This window comes from Fundulus heteroclitus, chromosome 6 (genome assembly GCF_011125445.2).
Source record: "Fundulus heteroclitus isolate FHET01 chromosome 6, MU-UCD_Fhet_4.1, whole genome shotgun sequence".
Taxonomy (NCBI): domain Eukaryota; kingdom Metazoa; phylum Chordata; class Actinopteri; order Cyprinodontiformes; family Fundulidae; genus Fundulus; species Fundulus heteroclitus.
Genome location: NC_046366.1, coordinates 23,618,657 through 23,634,890, shown reverse-complemented (window position 1 = coordinate 23,634,890; position 16,234 = coordinate 23,618,657). Strand labels below are relative to the sequence as shown.

General features: G+C 41.9%; 3 protein-coding genes across 3 annotated transcripts in view; 1 reads left to right on the top strand and 2 right to left on the bottom strand.

The window, feature by feature from the left end:
- Positions 1–1,479, bottom strand: part of LOC105920337 — a 73,364-nt gene extending 71,885 nt beyond the window's left edge. The window contains exon 1 of the mRNA XM_036137781.1: positions 1,022–1,479. Within this exon, the coding sequence (XP_035993674.1) occupies positions 1,022–1,028 (7 nt within the window). The 5' untranslated portion in view covers positions 1,029–1,479. The remainder of the gene's footprint in view (positions 1–1,021) is intronic.
- Positions 1,480–6,989: 5,510 nt separating this feature from the next.
- clul1 (clusterin-like 1 (retinal)) lies at positions 6,990–13,744 on the top strand. The gene is made up of 9 exons (XM_012855914.3): positions 6,990–7,093; positions 9,102–9,239; positions 9,434–9,582; positions 9,681–9,851; positions 10,321–10,759; positions 11,350–11,472; positions 11,563–11,777; positions 13,255–13,433; positions 13,541–13,744. The coding sequence occupies exons 2-9, from the start codon at positions 9,137–9,139 to the stop codon at positions 13,554–13,556; spliced, it is 1,395 nt and encodes a 464-aa protein (XP_012711368.2). The 5' UTR covers positions 6,990–7,093; positions 9,102–9,136; the 3' UTR covers positions 13,557–13,744.
- Positions 13,745–14,617: 873 nt separating this feature from the next.
- yes1 (YES proto-oncogene 1, Src family tyrosine kinase) overlaps positions 14,618–16,234 on the bottom strand; it is a 40,441-nt gene continuing 38,824 nt past the window's right edge. Inside the window, exon 12 of the mRNA XM_012855912.3 lies at positions 14,618–15,903. Coding sequence (XP_012711366.1) covers positions 15,695–15,903 — 209 coding nt within the window. The 3' untranslated portion in view covers positions 14,618–15,694. The remainder of the gene's footprint in view (positions 15,904–16,234) is intronic.

Here is a 16,234-nt window from a genome sequence, read left to right as displayed (position 1 = left end):
CCTGATTAGGTGACTTCTGAAGGCAATTAGGTTTTCTTTAGGGTATCAGAGTAAAAAAAGCTCTATACATGCACTCATGTTTTTTTAGATGTTTACCTGTAAATTGATTGGAAACTATGTGATCACTTTCAACCTCAATTAAGCACCTCTTTGCGGTGAACTGTTATTAAAGTTTGTGGCTGTGATGTGAAACAATTCAAAGGGTGTCAATACTTTTGTTAGGCCCTGTTAGTGTTGTTACAGTACTACAGTTTTCCGAGAACGACCACAAGAGGGCAGACGTGTGAAGCTGTTAATAATTTCCCAACAAGTTCACAGTTTACTAATTTACCCAGTGAGGCTGGGAATGACGCGGCTCAGTCTTAATTTAGCAAAGTCCAACACATCAGGGAACCACAAGAGCCTCAGATCCAGGCGAGGTTATTATGAGTCTTTGTTTACATCATCAGCACCAGCTTGGTTCACACCACTTTTTTCTCTCTCTCCTTTAGTGTTTAAAAGCAGCAGGGTTACAAGTGGGGCCACAGTTAAGCTTTTTTTTATATGGTCCAATTAAATCTGACTCAGTAGTTCCTTCAGCGAGACTTGATTTATCTGAGCCTGGGCCGTTTTTTGAAACTAACAAGTGGATGAATGAGAACTCCTAGGTGCGTTATTCTCACAAGCACAAGCGTCTGAAAATGTTTTGTCTGGGTAAAGTAAGTCGTGCGCATATAACTTCTGTTTGGGACAGCTGCTCTTTCTTTATATATATATATATATATACCGGAGTTGCTGTCTGATGTTCATCAGCGGACAGATGCAAAACAGTCCCAAGCAGAGCTCGGTGATTGAAACCAGATGTTAGAGCTTGGAGCCCACGCATTCCTCTCCTGGCGTCCCAGATCAGGAGAGAGACGCAGAAAAAAAAAGTGACAAAAATGAGCGAAGGCAGGGGAGAGATTTATCACGCTGTCATCGCGGACGCGTGGCGTTTTATAAGCATGTGCTGGAACGACTAAAACTTAATTATGAAACTTACCTTTCATTGTAGTTCACCGGAGTGCGTTTCGCTGTTGACTGAAGTCACATCCACAGCATCGCATTGGAATTTGGCCCAGATGCGCTCCGCGGCCCCTTGAAATAGCAGGTATCCTTCTGTCCTCGTTTTATTAGCGAAATAAAAAAAATTATAATTTTCCCCTAAAACAAATTAAACAAAACAAATAAAAAAATCCAAGGTTTGCATACAGTCTCTCTTTTTTTTCTCTCTTTCGGCGCAGGTATTGATTATATTGCTGCCATAAAATAGAGTAATAAAAAACAACAACAGCTTTGGACTTTGTTGAAAAGATGCAAAACTTTTGCCGTTATCTCCCTCTTGTTGGTCCTGTCGGTGTGGAGAGATGCTGAGATCAGCTGGTCTCCCTGCTCAGCTCGGATCTGAGGAGGTACCCCCGCTGCAGCGACAGGAGGAGAAGGTACAAAAAAAAAAGAGAAAAAAGAAAGAAAGAAAACAACCTTCAGGAGTGCTCACATGAGAGGAAGAGCTGCACGCACTGCTTGGAGAAACCACGTGGTCCTCACATCTGTGCGCACCGACCGCTGCACGCAGTGGATGCTACGGAGAGTGCATGATGCCTGCCAACAGATTGTGATTACGCAGTCTGAATGTGTGAAAACATAAAGGTTTGCAGAGGGGAGAGCAACAGGCGTGAAACAGATGCAGCGACTCCTTCAGAATGCGGTGCTTCTAAAAAAAATATTTCTGAAGCAGAATCTAGGTTTAAAATGTGAACCACTTTGACTTTAAAAAGTTGGAGAGAAGTCCACCTGCACGATGCAATGCAAATGTACTGCTGTGGCCACTTGAGGGCAGCATCATAACTGTTGTTTTGACGACTATTTGCACACGCAGCAGACTTATTTTGACTTTATTATTTTGAAATTAAAGTGCTGCTTCATTACCTGGAACAAGGAAGTTCAAAATGCATCATGAACCGTTTATGTGCTAGACAGACGGTCAGACATATACATGCAATACGTTTAATCCCATTTAATTCCCTGTAAATGGGGCATTTATTACATTATTTATTTATTTATTTATTTATTTATTATTACATTTTGTTGGTTGAGCAGCTGGACTGATAACTGGGTTGGGCCCGAGGAAACCTTGCCAAATCCTTTCTGCCAATATCAAGGCTCATTCTGGCACTGACTCTTACTTGATGTCGCTTAGAGGGATACTTTAATTTCGAATAAGATAGACCTATTTTAATGTAATTATTAAAATAAAAAAGGGAGTCAGAATCATACAAAGCCACAACATCTTGGCTGGTCACCGGCTTGGTAAGACACTGCTGTGGGATGTGCAGCACACTCTTCAACCAGCATTTTGTCACAAGTCAGCCAATGCTTTGGTTAATCTCGCAAGAGCAGCTCTCACAAGTGTTAGGTGGGCTGAGGTCAGAACTGCAGGTAGGCCAATCCATTCTCACCAGTCCCAAATTCTGGAGGTAATCACAGATAAACTCTATTCGGTGGGATGAGCGTTGGCCTCTTGAAGAATAGAGTTCGGTCCCAGAGACTGGTTGCAGAATCTCATTTTAAAGGATCTATAAGTAATGTGACACCTTGTGGCTCAAGACGGTAGAACAGCTTGCCAATCACAACAATCTAATATGACGTTATTAAACGGCGTGTTGCTGTTGTGAATTTTTACTTCCACAGGATAGGTATATGATGTACTTTGTTCTGTTTCTGGTCTGTTTCTCTTACTGGCTTCCATGTTAGCAGGCTGCTGCTTTTTTGCCAAGATAAAATACCAAATGCTGCGCTCTGTGTTGGGAACCTTGGGAACTCTCTTAGACTTTTGTATGCACAGAGTGCGTACAGAATGAAATTTCGTTGCATACAGCTTGTAAATTGCAGTGAATTTGGGTTACAGGGTGCAGCAGTGATTCAAAAGTAAACAGTTGAAATGTAGACAATGCAGAAGAAGTCACAGTGTACAGGTGAGTATTTTTAAAACCATTTGTATGTGCAGAATTGATTGTGCAGAGGGCATTTGTGCAAGAATACAGCTTATAAATTACAGTCAATTTAAATTACAGTTGTGAGGTGCAGCAGTGATTTAAAAGTAAACAATTTAAGTGTAAACAATACAGGAGAAAGTCACAGTGTACAGGTGAGTATTAAAAAAAAACATTTGTATGTACAGAATTTGATTTGTGCAGAGGTCATTTGTGCAAGAATGCATTTAGAAACTAAGAGTTCGGCAGCATTTGTAATGCTGGATGGAGACGCAATGATGCAAAATGTGCAGATATGCAAATGTTGTGCAGAGTCTATGGATTATACTTCAGCAGTTCAACAGCAGTTCAACAGTCTGATGGCAAAAGGGAAAAAGCTTTTGCAGAACCTGGTGGACCTGCAGCGGACGCTGCGGAACCTCTTCCCAGAAGGTAGCAGGGAGAACAGTCCATGGTGGGGGTGTAAGGGGTCACTGATGATGTTATGGGCTCAGGACACGCAGCGCTGAGATGAAATGTCCTTAATGGAGGGGAGAGGAGCCCCGATGATCTCCTTCTGCTGTCCTCACCACTCTCCTCGCGTTCTTCCAGTCTGCGGCACTGCAGTCTCCACACCACACAGAGACAGCTGGTCAGAATGCTCTCTATGGTGCTTCTGGAGAAGGTCGTGAGGATGGGCGGGGGCAGGTGGGCTCTCCTCATCCTTCGCAGGAAGTACAGTCGTTTCTGTGCCCTCATATGATTGGCTCAGGAACCAGGAAATAAAAACAGGCTACACTCTGAACTGAAGTGGTTCTGGACTGTACCTCTGTGTTTGAAAGGAGAAAAACGTGACTACCACATTGTTGATGCAGAGGACCATTCTCATTTGTCACCTGGGATGGAAGTAAAACTCCACATCCCAGCTGACAAATGAGAATGATTTAGGTTGATTTTTACAGTAAATATCTGACTTATAGCTCCTTTAAAATACTAAAAGTCACAATATCATTTACCACATTTTCTTTATAATTTGAGCCTACAATTTGACTACTGGATGCAGAATCTGGGCTCATTGCTGAAAATAACTTTTCAACACATGTTCAGGTTCTCGTACGTTTGTTGCAGACACTAGTTATTGTTGGTGAAGACCTGTCATGGCCGACTTCCTATATTTCCTCAGTGCTGTCAGCGTGATTGAGCCATCTTCTGGTTGTCTCGTCTGCTGGAAACAGCCACTCTGCAGCCTGTTCCTGTCGTCCGCCATTATTTTTGGCTTTCAGTTTGGAGACTATGGCTCACCTCATCTTAGTTTTTTTCATAATCCTAGTCAGAAGTAGATCTATGACATCAGCCCTATCCACATCATTCAAATGTGGTGAGAAGAACTGGTTATGCGTCCTTACAAGCGCATCTCCATGAGTTAGAATATTGTTGAAAAGATCATTTATTTCAGGAACACACTTCACTAAGTGAAATATACTATATACAGTACATCAACTACACACACACTAAGCTTTTCAAGTCTCTTTCTGTTAATTATTTCCAGTTTAAAACTAATGAAAACACAGCATTCTATTTCCTAGATTGTATTACATGAGACCAACAAAAACCTTTTTAAACACAGACATGTGAGCTTAATGAAAAGTAGGTTTAATAGCTGCTTAAAGGTCGTTATTTTCAAAAGGTGCTTTAAATCTGACAATTGAGCTTTTATACTGAGATGTATATATATATATATATATATATATATATATATATATATATATATATATATATATATATATATATATATATATATATATATATATAGCTTTCAGTATGTCGAAAGCTATTGGACACCATAGGTGGGTGGATCAAGATCAAGAACGACTGAGAAAAAAGGAAAGAAATAGATCTAAGAAACAAAACCAGGAAAGCTGAAAGGAGCTATAAGATATAGCTAAAAACCATGACACATTCATATTCATATGAAGTCAAAAAGTCTGTAATATGACCTGATGAGGGGCCCTGCTTTAAGCAAAACCACATTTCTCCTCTCAGTGCTTTTTGCAGCTTGTCTTTTAATGTGATCACATGGAGCTGCAGGGGAGGCTGTGCTCTGCTGAACGGAGGTTCTCTGCTAACTGAGCGAGACATCACATTGTTTTACCTGAGAGAACATCCATTCATCGAGCCTTTGTTCATAGTAGAGCTATATATGTCCTTCACCTCTTTATCTTCCATAAAGGAAAACATAGCCATGTGATCATGTTCCAGAGTTTAGTGCCTATTACTCTTGATTTATATAGAGCTCGCTGTGATGAATGGCTTGCCTGCAGTCTCCTACCATTTGGAACTCGTTTAACTATCAAGTCTTTACCATCTAGGTGGATGAGGGCAGAACATTGGAGAATTGATTCTCCCCGTGGTGTTATATGTGAACCAGGTGCTGAAAGTGTCAGCGACGGCTATAGCTCTCCCTGCTTCTGATTATGATCCTGTAAGGACTTGATTTTCTGGGTCACAGACTCTGAAGGGGGCACGGTTTTGGGGGGAAGAGGAGGAAACAATGAATAGAAGGTTGCAGAGAGAAACTACAGATGGAGCAGAGGGGAAAAAATAGCCTCATATGTGATACATTAGATTCAAATCTCATGAGGAGATGTGCTGAAGTAGTTTACGGTTAACATTGTTGTCATATGACTAGCACTATATTTTGGGATATGCCTCCATCTGCTTTGCACAACTATAGACTCTAATCAGTTGTTCATTCATCACAAACTAGATCAGACTCAGTCAGACTGGATGATCTGTGAACATAAATTTTCAAGTCTTGCCACTAAATGCATTTAGTTCTGGACGGTGATTGGGATATTTTAACACATCCGCTGATCTAAACCATTTTATTGTAATTCTGACTGTATGTTTGCGGTCATCGTCCACAGATTCTGTCACCTGATGTGTGGATCTCTGCAGTATCTCCAGAGTTGCTACGAGCATCTTGGCTGCTTCTCTGGTTGCTACTCTCTTTGCCAGGCCTGTCGCTTTAGATTAATATTTATTTGTAAGTAGGTTAGCAGTAGTGGAATATTAATTGCTGCCATTTTCAGATGATAGTCTACGGCAGGGGTTTCCCAAAGTGGGGGCCGGTTTCACAATAATTCCTTATTTGTGGAACTGATACCAAAGAATAACTTTGCAAGGTGCTCAACATTCCTCTTTCTAACACGGTGGAGAGGATTGTGCTTTTTTTATGAGAATTCTGATAAAATGACTATTTATCACTTTATTCTCATAATTTCCACACAAAAAAAGCCTGCACCAAAAGGGGTCACCAGTCACTGGCACTGTTATTTTCGGGGTTGAAAATTTTGGAAACCCCTGATCTAAGGATGTAAGATAAAAGGGCTGTGATTACAAATGCTTCACAGTTTTTAGATGTGTATTTATAAGATAATTGGAAAATGCAAAGACTTTTACAAATGACTACATTTGTAAGAAGTTTTGTAGAAGCTGATGGTATCTGGATTTGCCGAACTCTTTGCCGTTCCAATCAGATGTGCTCATGCCCACCAAAGTAATCTTCTTGATGTCATGTTTGTTTTTACGTCCCCAGTTTGGCATGTTTACCCACAGAGACAATAAAATGAATCATCAAACACCACAATAACTAAAGCAATAAGGATAAGCGCACTGTGTTGAAACAGCTACTGAATGCGTTAGCATTGTCAGGACCAAAACCCCGACAACTCCCGCTGATAGATGATTTAAGAGCTGAAGTCCGAGAAGCCTCGCACACAATTGGCAATCAACCATCTTTTATCATAAAGTGTTTTTTTTTCTTTTTTTGCCACCAGATGCTCATTATAAATGACCGAAGATGTAATTAGTTCTGGGAACAACAAAGCATTACGTTTGATATATGACCACTTATGCAAAACCTTGCTGTCAGCATGCCCAGCGCTGGATTAACGGGCATCAACCTCAAGCAGAGACAGTAATAGGATAAAGTTCACGCTGGATGAGCACAAATAGACCTGAGCAGGTCAAGATAGCCCAAAGGCTTCTGTTCGCACAAAGCACTTTGTTTATATCAGACGGAGACCTTCAGTCCTCTACAGGTGAGCTGTCCTGCTTCTGCTGGGCCTTGTTTTTACCTGTTTGTATTAGCCCTAACCTCTCAGTCTAATAGAGATTTGACGTGAACCCAGCTGCTAACTTGCTCTTTTACAGTTAGATGCCTACTGTACTCCTAACATTGTTTTCCCATCTTATTATTTATTTATTTTATTTTTTTTTTTAATATTTGATGACTGATTTAATGCATTTGGTTCATCTTTATGTGCCGGTGTTATCTTTTAAACATAATTTTCCAAAATTTTACTGAGTTTAGAAACAAAGGCTAAATATGATGGTGCTAGGATTAATTAAAGCAGCTTTTATAACCAATTTACACCAATGAGACAAAAGGATACATGTTTATTTGGTGTAAATGCTGGTGGAAACTGCTAACAAGTTATAACTGGGGCTCAACGAACACAGACAGGTAACTTCAGCTGTTAAACCAAGACTGGCGAGGAAACGCAAATCAGAATTTCCAACGTTTGTTTGTTTTCTGTGTATTTTTGTGACTTTTGAGCCTCCTAGAACAGCAGATGGATCCAGACGTAAACGCAGTTTCCCTGCTGAGATTAACCCACCCAATATAATTTATTCAGGGCTCACACCATGTGTCAGCCTCTTTGTGGTAAAGCTCAGAGTTAAAACAACAGTCAGCTGAGAATGGGGGGAAAAAAAGGGATCAGACGAGAAGAAGGACAGCCAGACAGCATATGGTTTTCGCAGTTCAGTAAACAACAGACTTCCAGTTTGTTTAAAGTGCTATAAATAGCAGCAACATGTAGCTTTTTTAAATCTTCTCAAACAGCTTGATCGCTATGCGAATGTGTTGGCCACCAGCATTTATTTCTCAATTTCTTTTCTTGAAAACCATAAACATACATGCGGCTGGGAGATCAAATCAACAGCCTTTGAAGGGAAAATGATTTCCAAGTGACTGCACTTTGTGGGCTGTAGTGTAGCACCGCCTAGTGGTAGGTTTGTTCGTGACAAGTGCCTCTGACGTTAAATGACACGACAGCTCAAATCCGATTACCTACAGCATCACCGTCAGACTGGAAAGACGTTAAAATGCCTTACAAAAGTATTAGCACCCCTTAGACATTTCCCACAGGTTCCAGCCACAAAGTTACATGGATTTTATTGGGATTTAATATTACAGGGCAGTAACTAATGGATAACTATGAAGTAAAAGGATAATGATACGTGTTTTTTGTAAGAACATTTGTACTAATGTTTAATCTTAAAATTGCGTGTTTTATTTCTATTCCACTTTCATGAGTCAATACTTAAAGACCAAATTTTGCTCAAGTCACAAATACAATTCTTTTGGAGCAGATCACTACCAACTCTCTACATCTAGAGGCTGATTTTCCCCCATTTTTGCCTTGTTGGAAAACAGCTCAACTCAAGCTCAGGCAGGTTGGATGGTGAGCTCCTGGGATCATCAATTTTCAAGTCTTGGGACAGATTTAAATCGGATTTGTCTGGACTTTGACTGGACCCTTCTGACACATAAACATGCTTCCATGTGACCCATCTTAACAGCTATGACTGTACTAGTGTTGTTCTCCCGCTTAAAGGTATACCTCCACCCCATCTCAAATCATTTGCAGCTTCTGACAGTTTTTTTCTCTAGGATTGCCCCCTATTTAGCTCCATCCTTCCTCTTGTTTTATAACCTAATCCTTTATAAAACCTCTCCAGAACCTTCTCGCTGACCTCTCCGCTCTGTTGCTTGGTCTTCATGAGGTTGTTCACTAATGTTCCCTAACAACCTCCTAAGGCCTTTACAGAACAGCAATATTCTTTATATTAAATTACACATAAGGTTGACCTGTTTAGTCATTAGATGACTTTAGATATCACCTAATTGCGATTTTTCTGATTTGTATCTGGAAAAAATCAAAAAGCTCAAAACTCTTTCTGCACACGTCCAGGCGTGCAAAGCTTTGGCCTTTAATTTCATCTGTCACTGTAACTCCAGCAGAACACTTTCCTGTTTTTCAGAGTGATTTGCATCACATCCAACGTCGCCACCGGGAATGAAGCTCCTACTCAGTTTGACGCTTCTCGCCGCAGCGTCGTGCGTCCTCAGCTTTGCCTCTGCGGACCAAATGAATGTCTTCTCAGAGGACATCTTAAAACGTGAGTTGACAAAGCTGACTTTCTTTTTCTTTTTTTTCTTCAATTCCTGCTTCCATCCAGAAAACAGTAAAACTAAAAATGTTCTAAACGTTCCTTTAAAAGTGTTCATAAATATCCCATTTCTGTAAGTGTGAGAATTTTCTTTTTTTTTTTTTTGATTGTCGACTTTTGCACGGTGTTCTTTCCGGGCTCAGAGCTGTCGGAGGATGGCGAGAAGCTCGTGAACGAGGAGCTGAGGAGAGCGCTGTACGGCGTCAAGCAGATGAGGGAGGTGATGTGGAGGAACGAGCAGAAGCACGAGCACCTCATGAGCTCCCTGAAGCACAGCGGCGACAAGAAGAAGGCAAGAACTCACCAAAGATACATGTGAAAAATAAAACTCTCACTCAAACACATGATAAAAAAAAAAAATATGACACAAGCTCTCAATTCTCCCCCCAGGGGGCAGCCCAACTGGCAAAGGACGTGACTGAGAAGCTGGAGGAGGCAGAGGAGCAGTGCAAAGACTCCCTGCAGTCAGAGTGGGAGGAATGCAGGCCCTGTCTGGAGGATGCATGTAAAACCTTCTACACCTCCACATGCCGCAGGGGCTTCGCTTCCTTCCGCACCAAGGTATGAAAACCTTCTTCTCACACACTGCTGAAAACTTCAATTTTTCTGTGGAACGTGACGGATCGACTAGTCGGCGTTTACTCAAACAAAAACTAATCTCCATTTCCAGCTGGAGTTGTCCCACTAAACAGAAAACAGTGGGTTTACCCAATGAGCTGCTTCCTTTGAATGGTCTTTAGACGTCTCAAGGCTAACTTCGCAGCTTTTATCGAGAAAACTTTCCTTAGTTCTTGTATTGAACGCAGTTCATGGACAGACAAAAAGCATTGAGCCAGTGGGGACAAACGAGCAATTTATTCCCCGTTTATCCCAAAAAGACATTAAATAACCAAAGGCGAGTGACCAAACTCTTAGGGTAGACCTGTTAAACAATCTCTCTATAAACCAGGCATCTGCCCGCCCACAGGCCCAACACTACAAAGGTAGATAGCAGTCAAATACTCCAACTGTCGCCATGTTCGTGTTGCAGGTGGAAAGCTTTTTCCAAAGAGTCTCCAGGCGCTTTGGTCCCAGAGAGCGGCCCCTGGAGGCAGGGGACATCTTGGTGAACCAGGGCCCCGACGAAGCGGAGACAGACGTCGTCCAGATTGAGGATTCTTTCAGGCGAGTGCTGAGCAAGGTGGGGACCCTTGTGAACCGCAGCATCGCCCTGGTCTCCCGGATGAGCAGCAAGTTCGACAGAGTCCTTCAGAAGGCCTTCCTGAACGACACGGACGCACCGACGGAGGAAAGCGCCTCCGACCCCTATTACCCCGGCCGCGACTCGGGCTTTCTGCAGGGCGTCGGGCTGGAGGAGGTGCTGGAGTCCTTCTTTGACTTTGGGAAGAGCGTGGTGGAGGAGTTTGGAGCTGTGGTCACCCAGGTGTTTGACGACCTTCAACAGACCGTGGAGGAGGAGACAAAGAAGGGTAACTCAGGTCTTTTACATATTGTTTGCCAGCGGAGCTGAGCTGTTTGCGTGTAATTCTGGCAGAGGCGGACAGAGTACACAGCTTCATTACTTGAGTAAAAGTACAGATACCCCTTGCTAAATTTTACTCAAGTACAAGTAAAAGTACTGCAGTCAGATGTCTACTAAAGTAAAAGTAATGAAGTACTTGTCTAATAAATCTGACCATGGAGTTGATTTCGGTGGAAAGCTGAATGGGATTGCTGATAGGCTGTCCCAATCAGTGGCGCCTTGCCTCCTGCACAATCCAATCACGTTTGATGGGGAATCAGCAAATTAAAGGTTTCCGAGATTTTTTTATTTTATTTTATTTTTTTAGAAGATTTTTTTTTTTTTTTTACTCACAGTTATAGATAGAAATGTAGCGGAGTAAAGAGTACAATATTTACCTCTCAGATGTACTTGAGTAAAGTCATGAGTACTCCCCAAAAATTATACTCGAGTAAAGTACAGATCCCTCAAAATTGTACTTAAGTACTGTACTCAAGTAAATGTACTCCGTTACTGTCCGGCTCTGAATTCTGGACATATTTTTTCTGCTTTGTGCAGAGAGGGAAAGCTTCCCCCGCTTCCTGCAGAACAGGAGGCTCTGCAAAGACCTCCGCAGGCAGACGTCAGAGTGCTGGCAGCTACAGAACAAGTGCGAGGCCTGCCGGGGAGCGCTGCTCAAAGGTGAAGCCCCTCTGCACCCGCCTGTTGTCGTTGTTGTTCTTCCAGCCGACACCTTCGCACATCGCGGCTCACGCTTTCTTTCCACCCCAGAGTGTCCCAGTGTTCGAGAGCTGCACGTGGAGCTGGATGAGATATCCCAGCTGCTGGACGTCTCCAAAGAGCAATACGACGAGATCTTGTCCATCGTCCAGCGTCACACCGATGAGACCGTCAAGTGGCTGAGCAACCTGGCGGCCGAGTTCAGCTGGGTGGCCCAGGCTGTGAGCAACGGCAGCGGTCCTCAAAACATCTTCCGCATCACGATGGTGAGCAGCAGGCTTGACAGAGACACAAACATGACTAAGCAGAGGAGCCAAGAGTTTGATTAAACAACCTTCAAACGTGCAGAATACCGGATCAGGTTTTCTACATTTGCATCTCAGTATATTAAGTGAATTTATTTCAGCATTCCAATTTAGCAGAGAAAATGTCTCTGAAAATCTGACTATTATATATAAGATCAACAAAAAAGGATATTTATTACAGAAAGGCCGGCATGCGCAATCATAGGAGGAGGGCAAACCACAAAAGCTCATTGCAAACGAAACCGTCCGTTCCCAGAATGCTGCATCCAACCATGGGAATAAAAAGTTGAGTGGAAGGAAAAACTGTGCTGGGAAAAGAGCAGCAAGGACAACTGAGACTTATCCATGAGCAACCCCCACCGATTTATACGTTTAGCATTCTGCTGTAGTGCTGCTACACTCGTGATGTTTCCTACAAATAAGGACAGAAATCATTGCTAATACACATTATCTGATGAATTTTGGCAAAATATGCTGTGTGTGGGCAAAGACCACATCATCACGACTAAATAAAGATGTCTCACCCAGACACACACACGTTCATTCATACGTAATGTTTCACCTGAGTTTAGATGGTTTGTGCAACATCCTAAGCAAATGGACCCTTCAGCTGTATCTTTTAAAAAAAAAAAAAATCAGCAGTCATGTGACCAAACAGCTCGTAGGCAAAACTTCAATACATTTGCTTCATAACTTACCACACTTGACCGAGGATCAACCATGAAAGTACATTTTCCACTTTATTTAAACAAGGTCCTAGAGTCGGTAGGGAGAGCCGAGAGGCAACGAATCTAAGCTACTTGAGGCGCTGTGAGAAGTTTCCACAGTCAGAGATGATTAGTGCTGGTATGACATCTGCTGGTGTTTGTTCACTGGTTTGTATCAAGTCCAAAGCAAGTGCAGCTGTTTATCAGGACATTTAATCCATAGAGGCTCTGGTTATCGTCCATCAGGAAATAAGAGACATCAGTGCCAACAACGCCGACCAGCTGAAGGCCGCTCTTAAAGCTACCCAAGTTTCCTCAGATCCACAGCCTGATTGTCTCCATGCCAGTCATTTGCGTAAAAGGAACCCCGACCTGTTAGAGTTCATAATCTTTAGGTCAGCATTTCTCAATCAAAATTCATCTTCTTGTTGTTGGTCTTATATAACATTAACATTTTCTGAGAAGGTGAATTTTGGTTTCGTTTTCCCATTAACTATTGACCTTAATCGTGAAGATTACTACAAATGAAGCCGTACAAACACGCATCTCTGTGTAAAGGTTTGGTTTCACAGATCTAAAGATTCCCTGTTTTTGTCAGAACGTGAACAAGTTTCACGACCCAACTTTGGTTAATAAGACAAACAAACTTTTTGATGATCTCCTGAATCAAAAGGAGCCGCGCCTGTGTGTCTGCAGGAGAAAACGTAGTGAGACCCTTTCATCCTCTCTAGGTGGCACCAGAGAGCCACGATGAACAGAACATGTCTGCCACTGAGACCAAGGTGGAGGTGAACATCCTGGACTCTCCCCCCCTCATGCTCAACATCCCCGGCGAGCTGGAGCTGCAGGATCCAGCCTTCATCCAGGTCGTGGCCCAGGAGGCTCTGGACAAGTACAAGGAGATGGTTAGGTGAGCTCAACCTTTACTGGTGTGGGGCCTCTTCTTGGATACAGCATAAAGCAAAGGCTCTTGACATCAGAGCTCTGTTGCTTACAATGCATTTCCTTTCCCAACAGGATTGAAGAGGAATAAAACTGCAAGGTCTTCGTCATCTTTCGCACCTTCTTCGTGGACACAGCTAGACGACCCGTAGCAGACGTCTCGGTGGTGAAATACGACCCAGACTAACAGCTGTAACCTGTGTTTTCCCTGAATTGTTTCAAGCAAATGTGTTCTTCCTGTTCCATTGTTAATAAGTTAATAAAATATATTCTACTCAACTCGCCAGGTGGTTTTCAAACACACGAGAGCGACATGCAACATTTGGTTTATCCTTTTTTATTTTATTCTGTACAAAAATCATATTAGTTAACATTCTCATCATTTATACCCCCGACAAGATCAGGTCCCACTTTCACGGGACAATCGCTTACATGAATGATGCACAGAAAAAAAGAAAACAAAAAAAAACAAAAAACAAAATCACATCTTCCGTATTGTCCAATTTCTCATTCTTAGGAAAGGATTCCAAGGTAATGGAAGTACCTGCGAAAATTTAAACAGACTTTGAGATTATTATTATTTAGAAAAGAACCAAGCCATGGCTCAACCACGGTCTGCTATGTGCTTGTGTTATCTGTCAGACTTTTATTATTAGGTCACGAGAGGGAAAACAGAGGGAAATGTCACACACCCAAGTACAGCGACCCTCATATTTGTGTGTAAAAGGTGCAAAATAAACCTTTAACTTTGTTTTAGTACCATATTCCGACACTAGCTGCAGCTTTTTAACAGTAAGATATGTAGATTTCTATTTATTCCCCCCATCCTCCTCACTGCGCGGTGGTACCATGATAAACCTCCATCACCTTCAGTTGTTTTGAACTTTTTAACGATTGCTCTGACCGCATAACTTTTACTGTAGCCTTTGTTTACCTCACTCAAAAGACTCGTGTGCATTTGCCTGTTCTCGTGCTTTTCCCATTTTGAAGAGGAGCAAACAGAAACGGGGGTCCTCATCATGCCATACACCCCAAAAGAAACAGGAAGTAACGGGTTCAAGTTACAAAGCTCCTTGACATTTGGATCAATTCAAAGAGCTTCACATTAAAAAATGTAACTTAAATGCAATTTAAAATTGTTTGTTTTTCAAGTATATTTAGGGGTGCTACAAACAGCAGCCCGAAGAATTCCTGAATCCACCCTACCAAAGAGGATGCCATCGGTTGCCAATTAGAAGTTTAACACTCTGATTAACTTCAAACCTAAATTTTATGATTAAAAAAAGGAAAGAAAAGAAAAAAAGAAAAGATGAATTTATTTGAAGGCTTTTCGCAGGCCTTTACCAAAATGCTTCCCTGCATATTCCTAATTTTAATAGCCTACTACACCCAATATTTAACGGTGAGCGACAGAAAGTAAAGAAGAAGAAAAAAAGTTTGTTAGGGGAGTTGTGCACCAGATAAAAGAAAATGTGACACATTTTTTCTTTTTTCCTAATAGCAAAACTTAAATTTCATTAAACATAAAAAAAAGATATTTAGAAAAAAAAAATCTATGCAAATTATCAAAACGATGCTTCAGGATTCCCCAAATGACAAAAGAAAAAAGGCATATTAAAAGCAATCATATAAAACAGGTCTCCATTCTCCATCGTCCACCTGATCACACCTACTAAAAATATTTCTTTTTTACAAACTGTATGTACATCAGCTTTGAACTCTCAGTACATTCTTGCATCCATACAGCAGACCTTTTTACTTAATCAACCACATGCTTTACACTCATATCACATACTCCACAAGTTAACCACAGTTATTGGTCATTACAAAAAAAAAAGACGTCCTTAATCAACGCATTCAAACCGAACTCGTGTTCATATAAAAGATCTGGATTCAGAATAAAAGATCTGTGTGACTTAATAAAAAAGGGGTTATTTGTAGGAAGGTGGGAGAAATTAATCATTAAAAAAAAAAAACAATATCTCCATCCGTCTGTGTCACAGTGTTGTGGCCAGCTCGCATGGATTGACTCTGATAGTTTCCCAGAGTTAAAAAAAAAAAAAAAAAAAAACATTTGCAGACTTGGTCCCATTGTACATTAGGGACACTCATTTTCAGGTATGCCAGTGTCACTGTGGCTTATTTCCTAAATTACATTATTCTTTTTTGCTTCAAATTCTTTTTCTTCTGATCTGCACCAATGTACCTCGGAGTTTAACTTTAAAACGACTAAAGGTTTTCCCCAGGCTGGTATAGTGGCTCCGTGGCTGTGAAGTAGTCTTCCAGGAAGGACAGGATGTATTCGAACGTGGGCCTTTCGTCTGGGTCCTTCTTCCAGCACTGGTTCATCATCTCGTGGAGCGACTCGGGGCAGCCCTGGGGGCAGGGCATGCGGTAACCGCGCTCCACCTGCTCCAGGACCTCCCGGTTCACCATGCCTGGAGAAACGCAGAGGCAAAATGTTAGTGTATCGAAAAAAAAGTGACAGAAAAAGGCGGCAGCTTGCATTCGTAACGTTGTTTGGGGATTGTTACAGTCGGGACGTATGTAGCGGCAATTCCCAACATGTCATCTGAAGGCACTTCACAAAGTCGATTCAAACAGATCGGTTAAAAGGTTTCCTATATGAGGAAATCCAGCGGATTGCTTCGAGTCGTTGATGCAAGAGACTTGCATGGTATGCGAGTCGGTACCAGACCAATGGGTGCTGGTTCTTTTACAGCTTTGACGGCTCTGTGCAGCTGTCTGCCTCAAGTCTATTTCAACAAT